The sequence below is a fragment of the Halichoerus grypus genome, chromosome 6 (assembly GCF_964656455.1).
Source record: "Halichoerus grypus chromosome 6, mHalGry1.hap1.1, whole genome shotgun sequence".
NCBI classification, from domain to species: domain Eukaryota; kingdom Metazoa; phylum Chordata; class Mammalia; order Carnivora; family Phocidae; genus Halichoerus; species Halichoerus grypus.
Window position 1 is genome coordinate 118,008,351 of NC_135717.1, and position 26,551 is coordinate 118,034,901.

General features: G+C 46.2%; 1 protein-coding gene across 5 annotated transcripts in view; it reads left to right on the top strand.

Annotated features, from left to right (window-relative positions):
• Nucleotides 1-16,366: 16,366 nt before the first annotated feature.
• Nucleotides 16,367-26,551, top strand: part of ACVR1B (activin A receptor type 1B) — a 31,750-nt gene continuing 21,565 nt past the window's right edge. For 2 of the 5 annotated variants that reach the window (XM_078075990.1, XM_036077875.2), the window contains exon 1: nt 16,367-16,516. In XM_078075990.1, the coding sequence (XP_077932116.1) occupies nt 16,426-16,516 (91 nt within the window). In that variant the 5' untranslated portion in view covers nt 16,367-16,425. Of the gene's footprint in view, nt 16,517-17,770; nt 17,921-19,709; nt 19,825-26,551 lie in introns of all 5 variants that reach the window. The other 3 variants (XM_036077876.2, XM_036077879.2, XM_036077877.2) reach the window with 3 other exon arrangements.

Consider the following 26,551-nt stretch of genomic DNA (forward strand, 5'->3'; position numbering starts at 1 on the left):
CAGTGTTTTTCACTTATGATATCGTTAACATTTTAATATTTCTACACAGGCTTTAGAGTAATTTTATTTTATTTATTTATTTTGAAAGATTTTATTTATTTATTTGGGGGGAGAGAGAGAACGAGCAGGGAGGAGGGGCAGAGAGAGAGAAGCAGACTCCCCATTGAGCGGGGAGCCCAACATGGGGCTCGATCCCAGGAGGACCCCAGGATCATGACTGAGCCAAAGGCAGATACTTAACCGACTGAGCCACCCAGGCGCCCCTAGATAGGCTATTTTGTTTGTTTGTTTGTTTTAAAGATTTAATTTATCTATTTGTCAGAGAGAGAGAGAGCATGAGCAGGGGGGAGCAGCAAGCAGAGGGAGAAGCAGGCTCCCCGCTGAGCAGGGAGCCGGATTTGGGACTCGATCCCAAGATCCCAGGATCAAGACCCGAGAGGCAGGCAGATGCTTAACCAACTGAGCCACTCAGGTGTCCCAGGCTATTTTTTTAAAGATTTGTTTATTTATTTATTTATTTGAGAGAGAGGGCGTGAGTGGGGGGAGGGGCAGAGGGAGAGAATCTTCAAGTAGACTCCCTGCTGAGCGGGGTACCTGAGGCAGGGCTCAATCCCATGACCCTTGAGATCAGGACCTGAGCCGAAACCAAGAGTCTGACTCCCACTCGACTAAGCCACGTAGAGGCCCCTGGATAGGCTATTTTAAATTAGCTCACATTGATTGTTTTAATTGCAAAAGTAATATGTAGTCATCTTTGAAAATGTTGACGATACAGATAATCAAGAGGAAAATATTTGTCATTTCACCACCCAGAGATAACTCTCATAAACATTTTGCTAAGTGTCTTTCCAGCTCTTTTTTATGCATAAATATTCGATTATACTGTACATATTTTATAACCTGCTTTCCCCCACTTTAACTGTATATCAGAAACATCTTTTTCTGTCACTAAATATTTTTCTACAACCCTTTGTATAAAAGTACCTTACATGAACAATCCTCTATTTTTGAATATGCATTTATACCAATATTTTACTATTTCAGCTGAAACTGCAATGACTGGAATTCCCGAGTCACATCTTTATGCATGTGTCTGATTGCAGTATTTCCTTAGGATGAACTCTCACAACTGGAATTGTAGGGTCAAGAAATAGATGGATATGCTTGGGATAATTTCTAGGAGTGAAATGTGAGGTTCAAGTTTAGAAGTTCTTTAAGGCTCTTGATGTGCTGTTTTGCTTGTAAAAAAAAAAAAAAAAGATTGCCTTAATTTTTAAAAGTGGAATTTTAGTGGGGGAGGAGGGAAGAGTGCTTTTTTGTCCTCCTGGAATCACTGGGTTATGCGGACCAGCTCTCTTCCATCTTCCCTTCCTTCTCAGCACCCAGGCATTTCAGGATAATGGCAAAGATCAAAGAACTTGGATTCCAGGGACTGTTTCCATATTTTACAGACTAAAGGACTCAGGCAAGTCGCTTAGATGTTTCTGAGGCCTCAGTTTCCCCATCTGTTAAGTGAGGTTCATTATATCTACTCTGGAGTAGCATAGTTTTCTCAGAGGTGAAGAGGGATAATAAATCAACCATAAATCCCTGTTCTAAGCCGTACATTTGTTTAGCCTCACGAGGAGACAATGGTGCTCAGTACTGGGCTGTGTTTCCGATAAGATGATGGAGACAGGGGGGCGGAGAGTGTTGAATCATGGGATTTTACCTACCTGGCCAGCGGCAGGAGGGGCAGGGGGTAAGCCCCATAAACTCCTCCCTCTGGGCCCCACTGTCTGGATCTATTCTATGGGGCCAGGACGGGGGCCAGCCTACTGCAGTAGGGGCTCCAACAGCAGAGGTGGGATTCTTTGGCTCTAATCCACAACCCCTTCCTCCCCCAAACCCAGACAGCCCCTGCAGGTTCCCATGACAACAGCACGCCCGGGAAGGACCAGCCTGGGGGGAAAAAAATAAACAGATTTTACTGTAAGAAAAAGTGGCCAGAAGCCACAGGCAGGGCAAGCAGAGACAAGGGCTAGTGGGGCGGGGTCCTCGGGACAAAGACCACAGGGGTGTGAGTATGGGCTCCACGCAGGACAGTACCTGACATGTTTTGAGCACTTACTCCGGTCAGACGCCATTAAATGCACTGTATATGTATGTTGACTTGTTGGATTCTCCCACCTAACCTGTGAGGTAGGACATTACTAGCCCTGTTTTACTGGTGACAAGACCCGTACAGGGAGGTTAAAAACCGGCAGTCTGACTTCAGTGCTTGTATTATGGACCTCTAGGAAGTCATAACTCTTCTGCCTACAGCCTTTGGCGATTGATAAAGTACAGCTTCCTTCTCGCCTCACCAAAACGTTGCAAGAGAAAAATTATTATTCCCATTTTACAGATGAGGAACCCAAAGGTCAGAGAGGCTAAGTGAAGGGTCCCAAACCACACAGCAAGGAAGTAATAGAGCTGGGATTTGAACTCAGATCTGTCCGAACCCAAAGCCCGTGGTCTTTCTTCTACCAAGGTGCCTAGAAGTAAATCTGGAACTTCCTATCTGCCCATAGGTACACTTGCCTGTCGGCCTGAAGAGGCAAGTCATGGTTGCTTAGTACAGCTTTAGGAGTGTGTGTAGGGAGTGTTTCTGTGCCAACTCTTTCCCAACACACACACACACACGCACGCACGCACGCACACACGTAGGCACGCACACATGTACACACAGGCCCTGGCAGGCTGATGCTGTCTTCCTCCCAGCCAGGAATGGGCCCGCCTACTCACAACAGGCTTCCCAGGCAGGTGAGCCTGCCCACACCTGCGCGCCTCACCTGGGAGAGGCTGCTGGAAGGCATATCTCCCCACCCCAACTCATTCTGTGTAACCAGGCTGGGGCTTCCCAAGGGAGGGGGAAACTTCCGGAGGTCTGGGAGGCCCCTGGGACTTTGGGGGGGATTTTTTTCTAAATAGAATGGGGAGCCTAAACTTCAGAGCTTGGAGCCTTGGAGTTGCTCCAAGGTTAGGATAGGGAAGGTTCTGGCATTCCAAAAGGAAAACTGTCCCTATTGTTCTTCCAGGGTCAATTTTTTTACTTAATGTATTTAATTACCTGTACCCTGATTTAATTCTTTTCTGGATGTGGCCTTTGATTTTTAAAAGTCCTACAATCCCTGTGGTAAGTGCAGTGGTCTTCTGTCATTCTATCTTTTTTTTTTTTTTTTAAGTTTTTTTTTATTCCAGTGTAGCTAACATACAGTGTTGTATTGGGTTTTTTTTTTTAAGATTTTATTTATTTATTTGACAGAGAGACACAGCGAGAGAGGGAACACAAGCAGGGGGAATGGGAGAGGGAGAAGCAGGCTTCCCGTGGAGCAGGGAGCCTGATGCAGGGCTCGATCCCAGGACCCTGGGATCATGACCTGAGCCAAAGGCAGACGCTGAGCCACCCAGGCGCCCCTACAGTGTTATATTAGTAAAAAATTAGTATATTAGTAAAATTAGTAAAATCAAGACATTTGCTTAAGTTCAGGTGTACAATATAGTGATTCAACTATTCTGTACATCATTCAGCGCTCATCATAAGTGTACTTTTAATCCCCTTCACCTATTTCACCCATCCCCCACCCACCTCCCCTCTAGTAACCAGCAGTTTGTTCTCTATGGTTAAGACTGTTTTTTGATTTCTCTCTTTCCCTGTCTCTCTTTTTCTTTGCTCATTTGTTTTGTTTCTTAAGTTCCACATATGAGTGAAATCATATGGTATTTGTCTCTCTGACTTATTTCACTTAGCATTATACCCTCTAGCTCCACCCATGTTGTTGCAAATGGCAAGATTTCATTCTTTTTTATGGCTGAGTAATATTCCATTGTGTGTGTGTGTGTGTGTGTGTGTGTGTGTGTGTGTGTGTGTGTATCACCTCTTCTTTATCTATTCATCAGTCCATGGACACTTGGGCTGCTTCCATAGTTTGGCTATTATAAATAATGCTGCAAAAAACGTAGGGGTGCACGTATCCCTTTGAATTAGTGTTTTTGCATTCTTTGGGTAAATACCTAGTAGTGCAATTACTGAGTCATAGGGTAGTTCTATTTTTAATTTTTTTGAGGAAACTCCATACTGTCTTCCACAGAGGCTGCACCAGTTTGCATTCCCACCAACAGTTCACAAGGGCTCCTTTTCTCCACATCCTCACCAACACTTGTTGTTCCTTGTGTTTTTGATGTTAGCCATTCTGACATGTGAGGTGTGAGGTGATATCTCATTGTGGTTTTAATTTGCATTTCCCTGATGATGAGTGATGTCTTTTCATGTGTCTGTTGGCCGTTTGTATGTCTTTTTTAGAGAAATGTGTGTTCAGGTCTTTTGCCCATTTTTATGTTTTATTTTTATTTTTTTTAAACATTTTATTTATTTATTTGACAGAGAGAGACACAGCGAGAGAGGGAACACAAGCAGGGGGAGTGGGAGAGGGAGAAGCAGGCCTCCCGCAGAGCAGGGAGCCCGATGCGGGGCTCAATCCCAGGACCGTGGGATCATGACCTGAGCCGAAGGCAGACACTTAACGACTGAGCCACCCAGGCGCCCCTCTTCAGCCCGTTTTTAAATTGGATTATTTGATTTTGGGGTGTTGAGTTATGTAAGTTCTTTATATAGTATGGATACTAACCCCTTATCGGATATGTCATTTGCAAACATCTCCCATTCCATAGGTTGTCTTTCAGTTTTGTTGATTGTTTCCTTCACTGTGCTGAAGGTTTTTATTTTGATGAACTCCCAATAGCTAATTTTTGCTTTTATTTCCCTCGCTTCAGGAGACACATCTAGAAAAATGTTGCTACAGCTGATGTCAGAGAGATTACTGCCTGTGTGCTCTTTTTTTTTTTTAAGATTGATTGATTGATTTATATAGAGAGCGCAAGAGCAGAGCAGGGGCGTCTCCAGCAGACCCCCTGCTGATGTGGAGCCTGACATGGGGCTTGATCTCAAGATCCTGAGATCATGACCTGAGCTGAAACCAAAAGTTGGACATTCAACCGACTGAGCCACCCAGGCACCCCTACCTGTGCTGTCTTTTAGGACTTTTATGGTTTCGGGTCTCACATTGAGGTCTTTAATTCTCTCATTCTATCTTATCTCTGAAGGACTATTCTATATTTTCACCTGGGACCTTACCTCAAAGTTCTTGAGTAAAATCATGACGTTTGTATAAGATCAGTCATTGCACAGATATTGATCCTATGCCTTTCCCTTGAAAGACAGGGTATATATGGGAAACTAAAGACACATTTAGGTGCACCCCTTCTTACCTCTATAGAGTCACGGGAGGCACCAGAAGCCTCCTCTGCCAAGTGTCCTCTTAGGTTGTGGGCTAGATAAGGGGCAGAGACCTGAAAGACTGTTTTATAGCAGGAAGCTTCTACACACTTTTCCACTGGAAGCAGAGTTAAGGTTCTCTCCCCAACTCTAACAGCCTATCTGCCTCTATCCCGTTCCCCTCTGAAGCACCCAGAAGACATCCTTGGGGATGACCTGGAAACCATCCTAAGCAGTTTTCTCTAGCATCCAGCAGACCCTGCCCTGCTTAGGTATATTTTTTTAGAGGACCCTGACATCCATCCACAGGACAGGATGGACTCCAAAGTGGAGTGGGCAATGGGGAGAGAGGCGGCAGAGCAGGGTACTTTGGCCAAAATATGTCAATATCATGTTTGTTTTTTCCTCTCGTGGGGAGGACGGGGGAGAGCATGCCCGCCGTCTTGAGTATGGCACACCTGAGCCTGCCTCCCATCCCCCACAGCTCCCTGCAGGCTGGCCCAGGCATGCGGTGGGCATTTAGTAAGTGCACACTAGAGCTGCTGGTGATGTTGATAGGATGGCCGCACAACACTCAGTCTGCAAAGTCCAGACTTCTGTCTCTCCCGCCCCCTGGGAATTTCATAAATAAATCCCTGGCCCTGTTCCAAGAAGAATTTCAAGGCTTCTGTGCGTGTGTGTGTGTGTGTGTGTTTCTAGAAACACAACAATTTTACATGCTGCCTGGTGTGCAAACTCCTAAGCAACTCCTGGGGAGGGATGAGGGCCGGCACAGCATGAGAATGTAGAGCCCGAGTTGGGCTGGGCCAGTGGGGTGGCCGGGAAAGCAGCAGTTAACCGATAGGTTGGAGCTGAGTCTCTGCAGCTGGCTCTGCTAACCTGCCTCGCAGACACCCAGTCAGCCCCAGGCTCAGGTTGCTCAGCCCCTTCCCCCACTCTTTGGCTTTGGCAGTACTCTCCACCAGGTTTTTGCAAAGTGCTGGGGTCTTAAAATAGCATAAAGACACACACACTCTAGACTATAGTGTCAATTCCCGGACCACAGAATGATCAGAAAGGAAGGAGAGTGGAAGGTAGAGAACTCCAGGGCATCTTCCTGAGCAGAGAGCAGTGTGAGTGTGAGTGTGAGGCCAGGCAGGAAACGGGGTGGGCACTTGGTGTGAGGATGGGAATGGAGGAACAGGGAGGAGAAAACAAGGCAGAGCCCATGTCTGGGTGTGTGTGACACAGTGACAGGGCTGATAGTCATGTCTGGTATTTGTGTGTGTGTGTGTGTGTGTGTGTGTGTGTCTGGGATCATAAAACCAGAGGCTGTGTTGGTGTGATCAGTTTGGTGAGGAGACTCTGAATTTCCCTCCTGGACTATGAACTTCATCTTAACCATCCCCAAGGCCTAGCGTGGTGCCTGGCACGTAGACACTCAGTGCATGTTCCCAGGATAAATAAATGATGGATGGATGTGTGGATTTTCTAGAACATAAAATGATAGCAATAAAGATAGTCCAACTTCAGACAGCAAGATCAGAAATGGGTGTCCCAAAGTTAAAAGGTTCGATCAATCAGCATGTACTTACTGAACATCGGGAGGAAAACGGAAGTGGTGGGGTTTATGGTCTGTCTGGGGAAGGAGAGAGGAACACACCCAGGAAGGGGAATGCTTCCAGGAGGAGTCAGGCCCTGAGCTCCTTCTGAAGGATGGGTGCAATTCCTTGAGCTGGTATTCTAGCTAAGGTTCGCAGGCTACGAGGACCAGTACGCTCAAACTGATGGAAGTGAAAAGAGGATTTCCTGGAAAGACGTGGGAATCTCAGAGAAACTGGTAGTGGAAAATACAGCTAGATCTCATGAGATCTGAGAAGACACTGGGCTGGGTATGTGTTGAGGACAATTTGACTGAGTGGGTGAGTCTGGAGGGCATGTGTGCACATGCACACCCCACAGGCACACCTCAGTAATCTCTCTCTGCCTCGGCTCCACTCCACTCTCCTCTCCTGACTCAGCCTGATGCCACATGCCCCAGAGTGGCTTCCAGGTTCAGCTCTGTAGCTCCTGTCACCATCTAAATAACTCAGTTACTATGCCTCCTGAGTTCAAATGCCCACAAGAGAGAAACTGAATAGCTCAGCCAGTCTACTTACTGCTTTTCCTGGGTTCAGATGCCCAACCCTGGTCAATCATCTGTGGACAGAGGGCAGACTATGTACTCACCCAGGAGAAGGGGTCACTGACTCTCCTAATTCCGATGGAAAAGAGGGAACGAGGGCTGTCCAAGCAGGGGGAACACCCTGAGTGAGGATTTGGGGTGTATGTGTGTGTGTGTGTGTGTGTGTGTGTGTGTGTAAGAGGGAGAGGGAGAGAGAAACCAGGAGAGCTATCAAGGGCCAAGATTAGTTGGGTGACCTTTCGCAATTTATTTAATCTCGCTATGCCTCAGTTCCTCATCTCTACAAAGGAGTTGTTGTGAAGATTATATAAATAATCCATAGGAAAGCTTTTAGGAGAGTAAATGGTCAGTTCCTGTATGCTATTTTTTAAGCAAGTCTGGATGGCTATTAAGTTCTCCTCACGTGGAAGTCTTGACTGCCTGTTTAGTTCTACCCCGACGAGTCATCGATCTTCTCTGAGCCTCAATTTTTCCACCTGTAAAATGAGATCAGACTAAAATAATTTCTCAAATCTCCTCCAGATTTAGAATATCATGGGCTTGGTTTTGGGCAATAGGAAGCCTGTGTGCTGTCCAGAAGGCAGATGTGACACAATGAAAGGAGCTCTCGTGGACATGGGAGTGCAGCCGTGTGGCTGGGGACAGCAGGGAGTGTGGCCAGGTGACAGAGAGGTTGCAGCAGGAGCAGTGCCAGAGATGTGTGGTCTGAGGCTCCGCATTGGGCCCTCACGAAGGGCATGGAGAAGAAGGGGCCAGACAGGCAAAAGCTCAGAGGTCCATGACAAAAGGTCAATGACCAGGAGAGTCATCCTGTGTGGCCCTCGGGCATGCTCAGATAGACTGAAGTATGAATCATCAAGGCTGAGGGCACCAGGCCTGTTTACCAAGGAGGCACTGGGATGGAACGAGGTCAGTGTGAGGGTTAAAGAACAACTCTAAAATCATGCAATGGCCTCTGGAGCAACAACAGGGTGAGAAAAGCCAGGGGAGGGTTTTCCTCAAGGACACCAGAGCTCAGCACCATCCCCTGGGACCACTGAGCACACACAGCGCACGGCTGACGGTATCGGATCCCTGACGCTCTCTGGGGTCTTCGGGCTTCGAAGGGCCACGGCAGCTCCTCTGGCCAGCCTCCCATCCTCAGCCACCAGCCATATCATGTTCAATTACCTTCCATTCCTACGCTGCCCTCCCTCTGCTTCCCTCACCTCCCTGTCCCACCTGTTCACCTACCAGCCCCTACCACCCCGCTCCCTACCCCTTCATCCTCCAAAAGTCCCCTCTTCTGCTCCCACCTGGGGCTGCTAAGTATTTCCAGAGGAAACTGTACCAAAGCTTGTTATGACCTCAGCTTTATGTTCTGCGACCCTGGCTGGGCCCCCGGTGCCACGTTGGCGATCCCTTTCTGCTTTTCCATGTCCCTGCACACCACTCCCGTTCTCCACAGTGGCTTCTCCAAATGCTCACCACTCTCTTCCAGCAGGTTCACCATCATATGCCATCTTGCCTCCTGACCATATTGTACCACAGCAGAGGGCCACGACTGCAGTTTGACTGAGAACACCCAGGTGGCCCTCTCATGCCTATAAACTCCCTTGGTTCACCTTCTTCCTCCAGCCTCTGGCCAAGGCTACTCCCTGTAGCTCTGGATCCTGATCCTGTGTTCCCCATCCACTCTGGGTTCTGGCTCCATCACTTATTCCGTCTTCTTCCTATATCTTTGAACTCCTCTTGGCTCCTTTACCGCAGTCTAAGTTGCAATCTCTCCCTTCCTACTAAAGCAACAAAACACAGCAAACACTTCTGTGACCTGGTGTATCTTTCTAGAAATCTCCTTTTCTCTCTTTCTCTTGTCCAATCTGGAAATCTGAATATTGGACTATTTAGCCCATTCACATTTACTGTAACCACAGACATATTTGAATTTATTTTCACCATTTTGTTTATGCTTTCTATTCATCCTACCTTAATATTTCTTTCCTTTCCTTTCTTGCCTCCTTTTGGATGGATTATTTTTTCTCATTCTATTTTCTTCCTTCTCTTAATCTGGAAGTTATGTAATCTGTTTCTCTTTTATTAGCAAATATCTGACAATTAATAAAGTACACATGAATTCATACATAACTTATACATTTTTTATTTAGCCTTTTTAAATTTCTTTAGATTTTATTTATTTGACAGAGAAAGAGAGAGCACAAGTAGACAGAGTGGCAGGCAGAGGGAGAGAGAGAAGCAGGCCCCCCACTGAGCAGGGAGCCTGATGCGGGACTCGATTCCAGGACCCCGGGATCATGACCTGAGCTGAAGGTAGACGCTTAACCAACTGAGCCACCCAGGCGCCCTAGCCTTTTTTTTTTTTTTTTTTTTTTTTTTAAAGATTTTACCTATCTATTTGAAAGAGAGAGAAGCATGAGCAGGGGGAGAGGGAGAGGGAGAAGCAGACTCCCCACTGAGCAGGGAATTCGATGCGGGGCTTGATCCCAGGATTCTGGGATCATGATCTGTGCTAAAGGCAGACACTTAACCGGCTGAGCCACCCAGGCACCTCAAGCCTTTATTTTTAATAGACATTTTCTATGAGTACAGTAGCCCGCCTTATCTGTGGTTTCCCTTTCCTTTTAGTTCCCTGTGGTTGACCATGGTCCAGAAGCAGATGATGCTCCTTCTGACATATTGTTGGAAAGTCAATAGTAGCCTAACATTACATTACAATGTTTACATCATTCACCTCATTCATTGCATCTTGTAAGCATTTTATCATCACACATTATCACAAGGAGAAGGGTGAGTACAGTACAATAGGATATTTTGAGAGATCACATTTACATAACTTTTATTACAGTATATTGTTATAATTGCTCTATTTTATTGTTATTGTTGTTAATCCCTTACTGTGCCTAATTTATAAGTTAAACTTTATCATAGGTATGTATGTATGTATGTATGTATAGGAAAAAACATAGTATATAAAGGGTTTGGTACTATCTACAGTTTCAGGCATCCACTGGGGATCTTGGAACATATCCCCTGTGGATAGGGGGAACTATTGTATACAATATTCTAAGTTAATTGCTATTTTTCTCTTGGCCCTATTTAATTGTTTTCGGATTTTTGACAACAGAGATTATATTTCTTGGAATTTTGTCTGTGACAATTCCTTGTAGCCTGAGTTGAAGTTGGGCTCGTCTAGAGATGATCTGCTCTTCTTTCTTCCAGGTACTATCAGGAGGTACCACCAGCCCAGGACCATTTGCATCTAAATAATGTATAGTTTTTCAGATCACAATGGTAGGGTGAATTTGTAATGAAATTAAATCATGCAAGCCAGCGTGTGGTTGTGAATTCTCAGGGAAGATTTTCGCCCATTCTAACTCAGAGCCAAGGTTTAAGTCTGGCAATTTTCCTTGCTTATCTCCTGGAAGAGTGAATTATTTCTAGTCCATCATTCAACCTAGTATATTATTACCCATTATGGGTCACAGCTCTGTGCAGATGGTTGCTTATTAGTCTCCTCACCTCGGGCAGGCCTGGGTTTGTTTTCTGTTCCCTGTATCCTGCTTGCCTTTGAAAACCAAAGTTCAAGTTCACCTGGTATGCAAATGGTCTCAAGGTGAAAGCCAGCTTTGCGGCTTTGCTTTCCTCTCTTTTGTTCCTTAGTTTTTGACTTGAATATTCTTCACTTCCTTGGTAGTTTACTAACCATTTTGAGTTGCTTCTTCAGCAGAAGGTTTGCTCAGGGAAACTGGTCCATCATTCTGAAGGAAATCCAAACCTCCCCCTCCCATCACAGCCATGTTCTTTTATTTATTTATGTATTTATGTATGTATGTATGTACGTATTTTTGAAAGGGGGGAGGGGCAGAGGGAGAGAGAGAATCTTTTTTTTAAAAGATTTTATTTATTTTTGAGAGAGAGAGAGAAAGCATGAGCTGGGGGAGAGACAGATGGAGAGGGAGAGGCAGACTCCCCGCTGAGCAGGGTGCCCGATGCCAGGCTCCATCCCAGGACCCCGGGATCATGACCTGAGCCAAAGGCAGACGCTTAACTGGCTGAGCCACCCAGATGCCCCAGGAGAGAGAGAATCTTAAGCAGGCTCCATGCTCCATGCCCAGCATCCAGCGCAGAGCCTTGAGATGCGGGGCTCGACTCACAACCCTGAGATCATGACCTGATCCGAAATCAAGAGTTGGACGCTTAACTGACTGAGCCACCCAGGTGCCCCTCAGCCAAGTTCTCTTAACAGATGACTCTCAGTCTTTCTAAGCCTCCAATTGCCATTCACTTGTAGCCCCCTGAGGTTAGGCCTCTATCCCATGTTGCACTAAACCTACTCAGGTAAGCATCACCTTGAAGCATCAGGCTTCAAGTCCTCAAATCCTAGACATTCTTTGTTCCTCATCTTACCTGACCCTTTCTCAACATTAGAAACCGCTGATCTCTTGAAACCCTGGGTGTCGTATGCAACTGATGAATCACTGAACTCTACCTTTGAAAGTAGTAACACGCTATATGTTAATTAATTGAATTTAAATAAACAAAACAAAACAAAAACCTGCCCGCTTAGAACCCTGCCAAGAAAACTGGAGAAAAGTACATTTCCAAGTATACTTCCACATCTGCCTATCTCTCCAACATGACCTGTCCGCCCTGCCACCAGCCCCCTTCACCCCACGCCCTCGGGGTGTGCTGCCATATGCCGCTCGCACTTCCCCTAAATGCCAGGCAATTTTACCTCAGCATCATGCTCATACTGCTCTCTCTGCTGAGAAAGACCTCCCGCTTTCCCTTGCCCCACACCGGCCTGTCTGTCTGGGGGACCTTCTTTGATCTTCCAAGAGTCAGCTGTAGCAAGTTCCAAGAGAGCTTTCCCACATCCTCAGCTCGTCCCTGCAGAGTTGAGACATCCATACCCTCCTGAGTGCCCCCACTGACCCTTTACTGGTGTGTGTTATAGCATATACAACATGTTGTTGCCTTTTTTTTTTTTTTAGGGATGGGGAGAGAAGGGGAGAGGCAGAGGGAGAGGGAGGGAGAGAGAGAGTCTTAAGCAGGCTCCATGCCCAGCGCAGGGCCTGATGCGGGGCTTGATCTCAGAACTCTGAGATCATGACCTGAGCTGAAATCAAGAGTCAGCCACTTAACCGACTGAGCCACCCAGGTGCCCCTATTGTTGCCTTTTTAAAAATGCTTGTCTCTACTATTGTAAGTTCCATGAGGGCAAGGACCATGACTTATCTATGTTTACATGGTGCACCTGGTATAACCATAGGTGCTCCACGCATGCTTATAGAATGGGTGAATGAAGATGAGCTATTGCCTTCTTGAGGTTAATGAGCCTGCTGTTCACCAAGGCGAACTGTGCCAGATCCCCTAAGACGACAATGTCTCGGTGCCTTGTGACTAAGATGGCAGGTGTAACACTGGATGGTCTAGTCAGTGGAGCCCAGGGAGTAAGCTCTGCAGAATCCCATGACAAAGGGACAGAGCAGGGCAGAGAGGGAGTTTATAGATTGTGATGTGGGTCCAGTCCTAAGATAAAGGAGGTTTACAGAAATGGACACTTTGTTGAAGCCTTCAGGGATGGTCAGAGAGCTAAACTGTGGGCGGGACACAGATAGATTGGGCTCGGTAGGGCTCAGCTCAGGATCTACAAGGGAAGGTAGGCACATCACATAGGAAAGCCCTGATGTGAGAGGATGTGCCAAACTCTCAGGAATAGGATGTGAGGCTATAACTAAGCCCTCCCACACCCCATCCAGTCTAATTTCCCCACCTTCGGCTGGCTCCCAGAGACCAGTCCCTGGGAAAGCATGAGATGCTATGATGTTGAAGGAACACAGGAACCGGCAGACTATGCCTTCAACACTTAATTATACGTGAGCTTGGGCAAGTTGCTCACCTTCTTTAGGTCTCAACTGCCTCACCTGTAAATTGCACACACACCGACATGCCTCAACCACTTCACAGGATTGCAGTAAAGGTCAAATCGTCATCATAATAATAGCTATTCTTTTTATATCACTTCCTATGTGTCAGAGGCTGTGCTAAGTGCTTCACATATGATATCCTCACAACATCTCTGTGAGATAGAACTATTTTTTTATTTTTTAAAGATTTTATTTATCTATCTGACAGAGAGAGACACAGTGAGAGAGGGAACACAAGCAGGGGGAGTGGGAGAGGGAGAAGCAGGCTTCCCGCTGAGCAGGGAGCCCGATGCGGGGCTTGATCCCAGGACCCTGGGATCGTGACCTGAGCCGAAGGCAGACACTTAACGACTGAGCCACCCAGGCACCCCTAGAACTATTTTTTTTTTAAGATTTATTTACTTTAGAGAGAGAGAGCACTAGGGGAGGGGCAGAGGGAGATGGAGAGAGAGAGAACTTTAAGCAGACTCCCTGCTGAGCTTGGAGCCTGACATAGGCTGATCATGACCCGAGCCGAAACCAAGAGTTGGACGCTTAACACACTGAGCCACCCAGGCGCCCTGAGATAGAACTATTATCAGCTCCATTTTACAGATGAGTGAATCGAGGTTTAGGGAGGTAAAATACCTTGCCCAAAGTCAAATGTTATCAAGTGAGACAGTGGAGCTGGCTTTTGGGTTGTTGACCCAGTGTTCTGGTTCCCCAGGCTGTATATTCAGGTGCGTAGCTGACCTTGCACTCTAGGAGTAAAGCAACCACAGGTTGCTTCTGGATCTGCAGACGCAGTGGCCGCACGGAGCCAGGTTTAGGGGAAGAACAGTTCCTTCTCCCTGGCCTCAGCAACGTGCTCCTGAGGGGTCAGCTTTCTCTTCCCAACCACAGGGGTTGGTGAATGTAACTGTATTGAATAGTGTCTACCCCGAATTCATGTCCACCCAGAACCTATGCATGTGATATTATTTAGAAATAGGATCTTTGCAGATATAATCAAGTTAAAATTACTTGAACTCATAGTGGATTAGGGTTGGCCCTGATTCAGTTACTGGTGTCTTTATAGGAAGAGAGAAATTTGGACACAGAGATACGCAGAGAAAAGATGGCCATGTGAAGATGGAGGCAGAGAATGAAATTATGCTTCCGCAAGCCAGGGAACACCAAGGATTCTGGGAACCACCAAAAGCCAGAAGAGACAAGGAAGGATTCTTCCCTAGAGGCTTGAGAGAGAGCATGGGCCTGCTGACACCCTGGTTTCAGATTTCTAGCCTCCAGAACTGTGAGAGAATAAATTTCTGTTATTTTAAGCCACCCAGTTTGTGGTACTTTGTTAAGGCAGCCCTAGGAAACTAACCCAGTAACCCAGCGCTGTGCACATCACAGCTGGGCGCCCTAAGTATGGGTGGAGCAGAGTTTGAGAGACCAGTTAAATGGACTGGGGTGTGTGTGCCCATTTTGGGGTGATGAGGGAGAGCAGTATAAAAATAAGGTGTTTACTCATCCAGCTACTGGCCAACTCCTAGACAGCGTCTCTGCGTGACTTTGCACGTGTGTGTTTGTGTGTGAGTTGTATCTGGGGGGTGTGGCTGCAGTCTTGTTTTTTTTTTTTCTGGATGTGAGGATGGGCATTCTTCATTGGTAGCAACTTATAAGATGAGGATTCCCTTTGGGAAACGTTGCCCCCCACCTCCAGTCATCCTCTCCACCCCTAGATCTTGGATGATGATGCACTGTACTTAGAGAGGTTAAGAAACTTGCCCAAGTTTTCATGCCAGTTAGTAAAAAAAGGAAAATTCAGATCCAAAACTCTGGTTCCAAAGACCCTGCCCTCTTCAAGAGCTCAAACTATTTCTCAAGCTAAAGAAAGCAAACTCTTTTCAAAAAGATATGGGCGATTCAGTTAACCTTCTTTAAGTACTTTTTTTCTAAATTTGAAAGCAACGCTTGTTTATTTGTAAAATATTTAGAAAACATTGAAGTGTTTCAAGAAAAAGTAAAAAAAATATATATCCTGGCAATAACTACTGCTAATATTGGGCAATTCCTTTCCAGTCTTTTCCCCATACAGTTATATATTATCAACAAAATTAGAATAATACTGCAAATAGTTTGGTATTTTGCTTGCTCATTTAACATTATCTCACAAACATCTTACCTTATTGGTTTTTATAAATATAATTTGTAATTACTAAATAATGCTCCATCACATGGATGGGCCATCATTTACTGCATAAGTGTCCAGCTTTTTATAATGATAAACATGCAACTGTTAACATTTTTCATACATATTGGTCCTCATCTCTATTATTTCTTGAAGACAGATAAGGAATAATACCAGCCCATGGGTATGGGTATTTTAAGGCATTTGATATATAATGTCAAACTGTTTACCAAAAGGGTTCTACCTCCCAGCAGAATGGGAGTGCCTCCCGCAGCACCCTCACCAAGACTGAGCGCTAGCATTGAAAACCTGGCTCTGTTCTGCAAAGGGGCACCCCAGGATGCGATCACTCAGGTTGCCTGCGTCCAGCGGACCGCAGGCGGCCGCGCGGGACAGGGAGGCCGGTTACGAGGACCCCGGCGGGACGTGAGACGTGATGGGGGCTTGAGACGAGGCAGTGGGGATGGAGGGAACAGGAACACACGCACGCGACCAGTAGAACATTCGATGCGGAGGAGGGGGTCGGTGCTGATAACTGCGCGCCGGGCGGGGTGCAGGCCAGCGTGGAGGCCGCGTGTCAGACTCGGGCCTCTCCGTGGAGCGCTCGGCACCCACCCGTGAGGTGGCCGAGGCGCGAGCCCCTCCCACCCCTTTAACGGGGACACTCCCCTTTAAGGCGGGCGCCCGCGCGCACCCGGCCCCGCCCTTCGGGGGCGCGCGCGGCGGCCGCGGCGCCGGCTCGGCCGGGAGCGCACGTGCCGGCGCCGGGCGGAGGAGAGGGAGGCGGGAGCCGGGCCGAGGGAGGAGGGGAGGCGCCGGGGGCGCGCGCGCGCGCGCTGGGCGCTGCTGGGCTGCGGCGGCGGCGGCGGCGGCGGCGGTTACTATGGCGGAGTCGGCCGGAGCCTCCTCCTTCTTCCCCCTTGTAGTCCTCCTGCTCGCCGGCAGCTGCGGGTCCGGGCCCCGGGGGATCCAGGGTGAGTCCCGGGCCGGGGGGCGGAGGCCGGGATGGAGAGGGCCGGGCGAGGGCGAGGCCTCGCGCCGCGGCCCCTGGCTACAGCGCGCCCCCTCCCCACGCGCACAATATGGCCGGGTGGGGGGCGCGGAGGAGTCGGGGTGACCGTGGTCGGTGTCCCCAGACTTCCGAGGCGCAGCTGCCCAGCTGGGACCGAGCTCACGCAGGGCCCCTGGGGACCCGAGCCCTCTTCCAGGCGGAACTGGATTCGGGGAGCTCTCAGGGTCGCGCTCCCAGCACCCCCTTGTTCTATAGAGGGGAGGGCAGGCTCCCTTCCCCGAGATTTGGAGGTCCGTGCTTCTGCCTCTCAGCATGTCCAGGGGCGGGGGTCTTCATTCCCTCCCTCCAGATGCTCTTGGGGGGCGCCTTTTCTCCCGCCAAGATTAAGGGGCTCAGGCGATGGGTCTTTGCTTCTCCGAGGTATCCTGATGTGGCGAGCCCTTGCGCACCTCAGATGACAGGGGAAAGGGTCTCTAACCTTTCCTTCAGGACCTGCACTTGGTGTGTCTCTTCCCTTCCCTCTGCTTCCTCCCTATGTTCTGGGAAAGGGAGTCACATTTCCCCTACGTGCAGCCCCCTTGAGTTCAGGGGGGCAAAACCCCCCACATACACATGCCCTGTGGAAGCTGTTTGGAGGAAGGGAGACCAGCAGGCCCCTAAACGTTTTTGGAGCTTGGCTTTGAAATCTCTCTAACCCTAGGAAACCTGGTTCCAGAACGGTTAATCTGCATCTAGGTGTATTTGCTTTCCACCTCGCTTCCCCCACCCCACCCCAGGGGGCCCATTCAGTTAATCACTTTGTGGATGCCTTTCAGGTGAAATCCTAGAACCTCCCTCCAACCCCCAAGATTATTTAAAGATCCCACCACTGGACCGACTCCCCGGCCCTTGGTCAGTACTTATTTACCTTCCTACACAATCCCTTTTCCCAGCCCTGCCCCCCACGCACTCCCCCACCCTCACACACCCCTTACCTTCCAACCCCCACAGCCTTCTGCTCCCTGACACCACCCCCACCCTTCTCAGTATAGAGGTGGGTACCTTTCTGTGGGACACTCGACTGGGTGTGTTGTTTATGAGGCTTTGGGGGCTAAGAAGAGCAGATGAAACCCTAAAATATTTAATTTAAGAGACTCGTCTGAAATGTGCTTTGGCATTGGGGTAGCAGATGAAGGTTATATTTGGCAGTTATATTGAAGTGATTATTGACCCACAGATGGATCTGGGAGAGACGATCAGGATTGTATTCGATCCCCGATGTACAAAGCCTGGGCTTTGACTTCTCAGCAGCCCTTAACCTTCCAGCTATGGGAGATCAAGTGTGTGTTCTGTGGCTCTCCTCTCTACTAAAAATAATGATTCTCAGGTGGGTTCAGGCTTCTTTAATAAACCAGACAAACAAGAAAAGACATCATCCTACTTTGGAGTCTCAAAAACAAGTTCATTATCTCTAGCTTTGATATTTGTTCCCAGTGGTGTAGTCTGTGCAGTGGGGTCTTTGTTCACTGGCTAATGCTTTTCTGTTAAGCACCTCGTGTGTGTTCCTGGGTCTCGCTGCTCTGTGCATGGGTAATATGCCATGGGGTCTGATAAACATGATGAAGGTCTACGAACATGGGCTGACAGTTGTAAGATAATGGTTTTTGTGAATAATGTTCGCTGGGCATTATTATGGGCCATGTTTTTGGATGTGTAACATAATGTTATTTCTCTAGTAGGATAGTAAATAAGGAGACTCAGCCATCAGGTTTGTCATTTTGTATGTGTCTGAATAAATCTTTACATTCTTTCCATAAAATTTTTTATACTGTCCCTAATATAGTTAAGATTTTTAACAGCCATTTCCCTGTTGATTTGGTGTAGTGTCTGGGGTTTTTCTTGTGGTGAGCCTAGTTAAAAATGTTTAATTGGTAATCCAGCTGGTTCTGAATAGGGCAGAGTTCATTTTTTGTAACCTTCCTAAAATGGATGTTTGTTAGGGTGAGGATGGGTGGGCATAATAGGGAGTTAGTTTCTTTTTTTGGTAAATTGGAAATTAGGTTGTGTGTCCAGCAAACATTCTCGAAGGCCTTTAAACTTCTTGGCCAGACACTACAGTTTTTTCCGGGACACATGTAGTTGCCAATAGTGCATGCTACAGAGACCACTGTTGCAAAAGGCTTAAAGTAAAACGTCAGTTCTGGGAAAATAGAGGCTGTGGGATTAACAAGAAGTTGATTGCTTTCCTCCCCTGCACTTCCTCTGTGTGTTCCCCTAGGTGAGCTGGAGGAGTGGCTGAGCCAGGCAGCCCTGATGGCTGGTACTTGGACATGACATGAGGGCAGCAAGGGATAGGTGTTCTATTAGTGCATTAACTGAGACTTAATAAAAGGCCAGTGATAAGGAGAATGAGTTCCAGGTTATAAACAGCATCCGCTTGATAGGTGTAGCAGGTTTGAAGGCCTCACTTTGGAATTTTCACATCAGTATTTAAAAATGTAAACTTGCATTAGTAATGGGAGAACATGACATAAATTTCTTAAGACAAAAGCAACAAGGGAGACGTTTGAGGTTCTGATAGGAACATTTTGGATTTCTGTGAACAGACCTAAAAATCTAATTTCAGGCCAAGTCTTGTAATTTTGTTGAGTGCACATGGATTTGAAGTACAGTGAAAGTGAACTCTTGTAGAGAAAAAGAGAATCTCTGGTTGATTTTGTTAAAAGAGCTCCTGGAACAGATGTGATTAAAACATATTAAATGGCTACTCTGGTTAAAGGTTGGAGCCAGATGGAGGGAGGAGGCCAGATCTCAGCCCCAGAACTTTGCTCCCTTACAGGTTGTCCTTGAACAAGTCACTTGCTTAACCTTTCTGTGACTGCCTCAGTTTTCTCTCTGTAAAGTAAGGAAACAGCCCATGTAGTTCTTATTGGGACATTTGTGAGACTAACTTACTGATAGCCAGTTGGCTGGGAGGTATTTTTAGACACAGTTTCTGACTTCAGGGAACAAGCAATGTTGGGTTACTTTTTATCTTATGGAGCAGAATAACATACTCTTGGGATTGATAGAAGCACCACAGGCCACAGCGTGGTTAATTTCTTCTGATTTGTGCTTTTTTTTTTTTTTTGTAGACTATTTCAGATTTCCTCAAGTTAATTTCTGTCTTTTGACAGGCTCTTACATCGTAGACCGGGCAGCGTACCTGTGCTAATCAAAGACAGTCTGAAGGGAGTGACCTGCTTTAGGCTTTATTGGTTTGGCAACGTTTTAATTCTTACGCAACTCTGGGTATGTTTATGGCACTATGTAAATGTTACATAAGAACATGGAGGCTGAGAGGGGGCTGGAATGGTGCCTGTGAACACAGGAAGGTTAGACTGAGGACTTCATCCGAAAGGACCTTGGGAAGCTGCAATCAGCACAGGAAGAAGCTGCACTTCATTTTCCTCTAAAAACCTTTTTAGATGATTGTGTCTTTCAGGTGGACTGCTGTGTTATAAATAGGTTTATTCTCCACTGGTGAGCTAATTGTAACCTTGCTACCAAAATATGAATCAGTAAACGAGGAGACGAGGAGCCGTGCTGCTTCTTTCGGCATGTCCTGTCGAAGCTGCTTGTTGCATTTTGGAACATGAGTTGAGTTGCGTTGCAGTCTGCTCTCATAACTCAGGAGTACAGGGTGTTGAGGTGGAATGGAATTCTCAGTTCATGGTGCTTTAGATCTTCTTTATTTTTGAAGGTTAAATTAGAATACTGAAGTGGCTCTTTTGTTTTAATTTTGAAATCCTTATTGTTTACTGTTCAATTTTTGCTCAGAGCAGCAGTGAACATTAATTCTGGAATCCCGCCTCTTTGTCTTGTGTTATTTGTCTGTTACAGTAGGAGTTGATGTAAGAGGGTCTTATCTCATTTTCCTCTCTGTGTTTGTAAAAAGAAAATCCTAGAGCCCTCTTTCTCATCCATCCCTCTGACGCTGGAAGTGCTGCTGGCATCCGTGGCCCATCAGTTCCGCCTGGGCTGGGAATGCTGAGGCCTCTGAAGGAATTGGCTCCTCAGACCCGCAGTCTCCGCTGCATTTCTACCCCTCTGTAGGCTCCGCCTCGTGGCCAGGTTCCAATACCTACCTGCCTACTCCAGGTTTTTGCTCTCCTCAGTGTCTCTCGCACATGTGGTTTGACCTGAGCTTGGGCTCCCGGAGGCACCATCCCTGCTCTTGCCTATTCTCTCTGCCTGCTGGCTTCTCCATCAAGGACACCTGTAACACCAAGCAGAAATACTGTTTCAGAGTGTATCTCTCTTTCCCTGGCTCGGTAGAGCTGCCAGCATTTGGTTGAGCCATGGCATTTGCATCCCAGACAATCTGACCTGCTCTCTGGGTTTCAGAGACAGTGCCACCTCAGGGAGCTCTGGGGTTCTTTTTGGTTTTCTTTCTTCTCTCTCCACTTCATCCTAAGCCTGCATTTGTCTTACTAAATATTTTGAATTTAACATAATGAAAGTAACTGCCCTTCCCTTTAAAGTGTCAATCACCCCTGATATTTACACAATTACATATAGGAGATTTCTTTATTCATTAGGTTGGGTATGTGCCTGGAGTGGCTCTTGGCTTGGGGAAATAACCCTGAGAGAACAAGATGGACAAAAATCCCTAAGTCCCTAACTGTCACAGAACTTACAATAGCAGTGGCTCAGACTGAAGATAAATAAGTAAACACAATTCTCAGTCTTAAGTGCTCTGGGGAAAATAAAACATAATGATGTGCTAGAGTGTGCTGAGAGCTACCTTTTCACATCTCTCTCAACTTCATTGTTTCATCTGTAAAATGAGGCTAATACAGTCAAGTGTCATTATTCGTGGTACTTATGTTCTATAAAGTCGACTGGAACACTGGATTAGCAAATACTGAACCACTGCTCCTAGGGGAAAGATGGGGTTAGGTTCCTGTGAGCCGCTGGTCACCACCTCTTCATCGACCAGTCAGTACATAACCTTGCTATGTGTGTGTTTCTGGTTAAAGACACCTTATTTAATATACATTGGTTAATTAACCTTGGACTTAAGGCCAACAGCACTATAATGAAAGCCTGAATGACACTTACCTGATAGACGTATTTTCTCTGCAAGGTACATCACTGTCTCCTTGAGCTTGGGAACACTGGAGAGCATTTTAGCCCTGCTCTTGGGGGCCATTTTAAACAGCGAAATCCCCACCACCAACACGAAAATGCAAAAAGGTGAAAAGGCACAGAGTATACTATGAAAAGAATACATAATTACAGTATGAAAGCTGAAATAGGAAGGCAGAGCATTGTCACCTTGTTCACCATCAGGTGGGGACATGTCATTGGGTGATTCCCATTTTTTACCACTGCACATGTCTGTGAATGACCATGAAAGCACTGAGAGTATTGATTTTGGGGTTACAGATAAATTTTAATGAATATGGAATCTATGAAAAATGAGGATCACCTGTATTTTGTTAAAGCCATACACAGATCATTGTGGCAGAGATAAAATTATATGGAATTCCAAGGATTCTTAAATGGTTTCACTGAACCAGAATTTGAATATAGAGAGAAGTCCCATTTCCAGTCTGTAAATATATAGTTATCTGAAGTAAATATATATAGATATCTATATATAGTGATCTATATATATAGTGATATATAGATATGCAGTGATCTAAGTAAATGTATAGTGATCTGAAGATTCCTTTAACACATTTATTGAGCACCTAGGTTCTAGAGATACAACAGTAAGCAAAAAGACAAATGCCTTCCTTTGGGGCACCTGGGTGGCTCAGTCATTAAGCGTCTGCCTTCGGCTCAGGTCATGATCCCAGGGTCCTGGGATCAAGCCTCGCATCGGGCTCCCTGCTCGGCGGGAAGCCTGCTTCTCCCTCTCCCACTCCTCCTGCTTGTGTTCCCTCTCTCGCTGTGTCTCTCTCTGTCAAATAAATAAATAAAATTTTTAAAAACAAAACAAAAAAAAGCCTTCCTTCATGAAGCTTACTTTCTGGCAGGTGAGATAGACAATAAATAAAATATAAGGTGATTCTTCCTACCGCAGTCCACCCTCTGCCCCCTCCCCCCAAGATTTCCTGCCTTTGGAATATACCACCTTCCAGTTATTAAACACGAATCTAGGTACGCCTTGGAGGGATTATGCAGATGTGATTAAGGTCCCAAATCAGTTGATCTTCAAATAAGGGGACTGTTGTGATAGACCTGACCTGACTGTGCTAGCCCTATGAAAGCAGTTTTCACAGCTGATTGCAGAAGAGGAAGTCAGAAATGCTCCAGCTGGTTTGGAAGAAAGTAAATATCCGTGTGTGAACTGCCCATGGGGGCCACGTGGCTAGGAACTACGGGCCAACTCTCAGAGCTGAGAGTGGTCCCTGGCTGTCAGCAAGGAGGTAAAAGGGGACCTCAGGCTTCCATCTACAAGGCAGTGGAGTTTGCCAACAACCAGTGAGCTTGAAAGAGGTCCCAGCCCTGGAGGAGAAGGCAGCCCTGGCCAACACCAGTCACGCTGTGCCTGGACTTCTGACCTACAGAAACTGAGATAGTAAATAAGTGGTGTTTTTTAAAGAGAGAGAGAGAGAGAGAGAGAGAGAGAGTGTGTGTGTGTGTGTGTGTGGTGGCGGCTCAGATGGATATGTGAGAAGGAAAGCAAGAAGGGAACTAACAACCCAAGATAGGCTCAAGGAGACTTGAGACCTGGTACCCAACCATGCTATTGATGGACCTCGCATGTGAAAAGTTCTTTGACCACATGTGGCCTTCACCTACTCTGCCAGTTACCTAGATAATTGTGAGTGAGTGGAGGAGAGAGGAGATTGTGAGTACTTTGGAGATAAGTTTTTTAGGTGGTAACAATGTTTGAGGGGCGCCTGGGTGGCTCAGTCGTTAAGTGTCTGCCTTCGGCTCAGGTCATGATCCCAGCGTCCTGGGATCGAGCCCCGCATCGGGCTCCCTGCTCGGCGGGAAGCCTGCTTCTTCCTCTCCCACTCCCCATGCTTGTGTTCCCTCTCTCTGTCAAATAAATAAAATCTTTAAAAAAAAAAAAACAACCAATGTTTGAGTTGAGGAATCTGAACTGAAGCGTATCTCTTTTTATTAAGTAGTTGTGAACCTGCCTTGCCCTAGATCTTCATGTGTTGTTTTGGTGTACATTTGTATATTACATTTTATAATTGTGATCGATAAGATTGAATTGTCATCAGTGTTCATTTCTAACATCCAGGACCAAGCTGAATGGTGAGAGGGATACTGAGGAAAGAGTCTGTCCTTGCCCTTAAGAAGTTTACACACAAATTGACTTTTCTTCTTCTTTTTGGAACAACCACAAGACCCTTCTCATGCAGTGGGATGGCAGTAGTAGTAAAGGCATCTGGTTAACACTTACTGTCTACTCAGGTGTGATGCTAAGGACTTGGGTTATGTCAGTTACTCTCTGCAGCTACTCTGAGCACTCTTATCCCCATTTTACAGATGAGGCGACTGGGGCATGGTGAGGTTCAGTGGTGGGCTCGAGGTCTGTCAGACTCCAAAGCATGTGCTCTAAATCCTGTACTCTACCATATCCTACGAGGACTGTGAAAGTAATTTTCTAACCAGTCTCTGCTTCCAGTCCCCCACTGGTCGTCCATTCTATTGCTGGATTTAACTTTGGAGGGCATGCCCTCTGTATCTCATGATTCCACTGCTTTCATGTGGCCTCCAGGATCAACCCCAGACCCCTTAGCCTGGCATCATGGTGCATCTGATTTGGTCTCGTCTCCCTTACCGTCCTTGTCTCTGGCTGGAACCTTGCATCTGTCCGTTCGCCGTGGACCTAATATGCCTTGTGTTTTGCTTGGCCTTGGCCTTCTCTTCTTAACCAAAGTGACCATCCTCCAATGTGGGACCGTCTTTGTCCTGCCTTCCCCTGGTCCATGGTTCCATCCTCTCTGCTCTTCTCTTTGGTCCATCTGCTCCTCCCACTCTCCCAGCCTCTGCCCTCTAAAAATGGATGCTCAGAACTGGCTTATTCTTTCTGTGGCTTTGTCCTGTCACAGAGCCTTGCACATTTTAAGTACTTAATAAGTTTGTTTAATTGAATTCATTCAGTTCTTTTCCATCCTCTCAGCAATATCCTAGGTAAATAATTCCAGTTCTGTCCCTGCTGTACTTTTAGTATCTCCTCTTTATGCAGTTTTTATCCTAGTCACTCAAAAATGCTACAAACATTTCTGAGTTACTTGGAACATGATAAGCTCTCTTCCTACCTCACCACTTTCATCTTTGTTTTATTCTACCACCTACCCATTTTATTCCAGCCAAATGCACTTGATCTCAGCCTCATTAGTTTTATTCTCAGCCCTGGCTGATTTTTTTCTCCTTCATTGTCCCAGTTGCCTGAAACCATTCCTATTCCTCTTCTCACTCAAAACTGTGACATACACTGTCTCCTCTCCACTCATCCATAGTATAGTAAATAGGTCAGGAAGCAAATACAAAATGCCACTCATAAACATCCTCCCCTGCCCTAATGAGCCACAAATACGTCTATTTAAATACAACAAAGAGAGAAAGCAGAATGGTTTTACATGTTCATTATCAACTGTAAGTAAAGGAGAAGTACCAAGTTACTCCTAGATAGTCTGAATAGGACAGCTGAGTCCATATACTTGGGTCCTAGGAACACCAGGCACGCTCCATAGTAAGACGCCACTCATTCCAGTTTTACCTTGACATTCTCCTGGGCAGCAGGTGGGCCCTTGCTGAGATATTCAGGTATTTACAGTCAGCCATAAATTAAGTTGCAATGACAGGTCTCCTTAGCATAAACATCAAACGTCTCTTTTGAGTGAGAACAAAGCTTTCATTCTCTAGACCTGAGGCTTAAGGGTGAACTTGTTTAAACAGCTCTCTAGGGTTGGGTTTGTCTCCAAGTAGAATGTCAGAAAGGCAGTTGGTAGAATAGATAGAGTGTGGAGCTGGCTTTTCAAACACCTTTCCCTTATGCAAACCCCATTCTGAGACCTTTTCCCAGATTGAAATTAAATACCAAGCTTATCAAGTGTCTTATTGTTAAATCTCTGGGTTTTTTTTTCCCCTCCTCATACAAATAGCTTCCCTTATTAAGTCGATTGCATTTTTTTTCATAAGTGCTTTTTACCAGTACATTTTTTGGTTTTTTAGGTACCACCCAGCTGCACATGTAAAATTTGACTTTATTTTGGCACTTGGATACTTGAGAGGTTTTGTTTTGTTTTGTTTTAATGTATTTTTAAAATCTAATTTTGATGATTGTGAAGGGTGAAAATGTAACTTTCTTTTTTACCAACCAGTAGCATTTGATTGTTTTACTTTAACATTAACGTGATGTTTCTACTTAGGTTAGAGGCTTGGCTGCTGACGCATTGTCAGTTCCCAGTTACTGTCCCCCCTCACCCCTTTGGGGAACCAAACATTACCTTTGTTTTGTGACACTTTAGTGCCAGACGCCTCCATTTTTTAACCTGATTCACGATTTTCCTAAACATTTTGGCAGTTGTCTAGATTAGTAGTTACTGAACAATATTTTTCTTTTTTTCTTTGTCTTTTTAAAGCAGTGCAACCCTTTAAATGTACAAATGTAGAAATGTATGTACAGCAGATAAAATCCGCTCTGGTAGAGCCCCCTTCCCTCTCAAGTTATTAGGCTGAGATTTATTAAACACAGTACTATTTGCTAGGCACTAGACACCACTGAGAAAATGGTGAAGCAACGCAGGGCAGTGGCTTCCCCCTGGTGGAGCTTAAAGGTTCCTGGGACATCTTGGAGAGCACAGGGGTTCAGGAAGAATACAATCTGAACACTAGACTTCCAAGGGTTTTTTTCCTTGTTATTTATGTATGTATGTATGTATATAAATAAGTGATCTCTGCACCCAACGTGGGGCTCAGACTCATGACCCTGAGATCAAGAGTTGCACGCAGTACCACCTGAGGCAGGTGCCCTGAGTTGTTTTTTCCATGCATGTGTGAG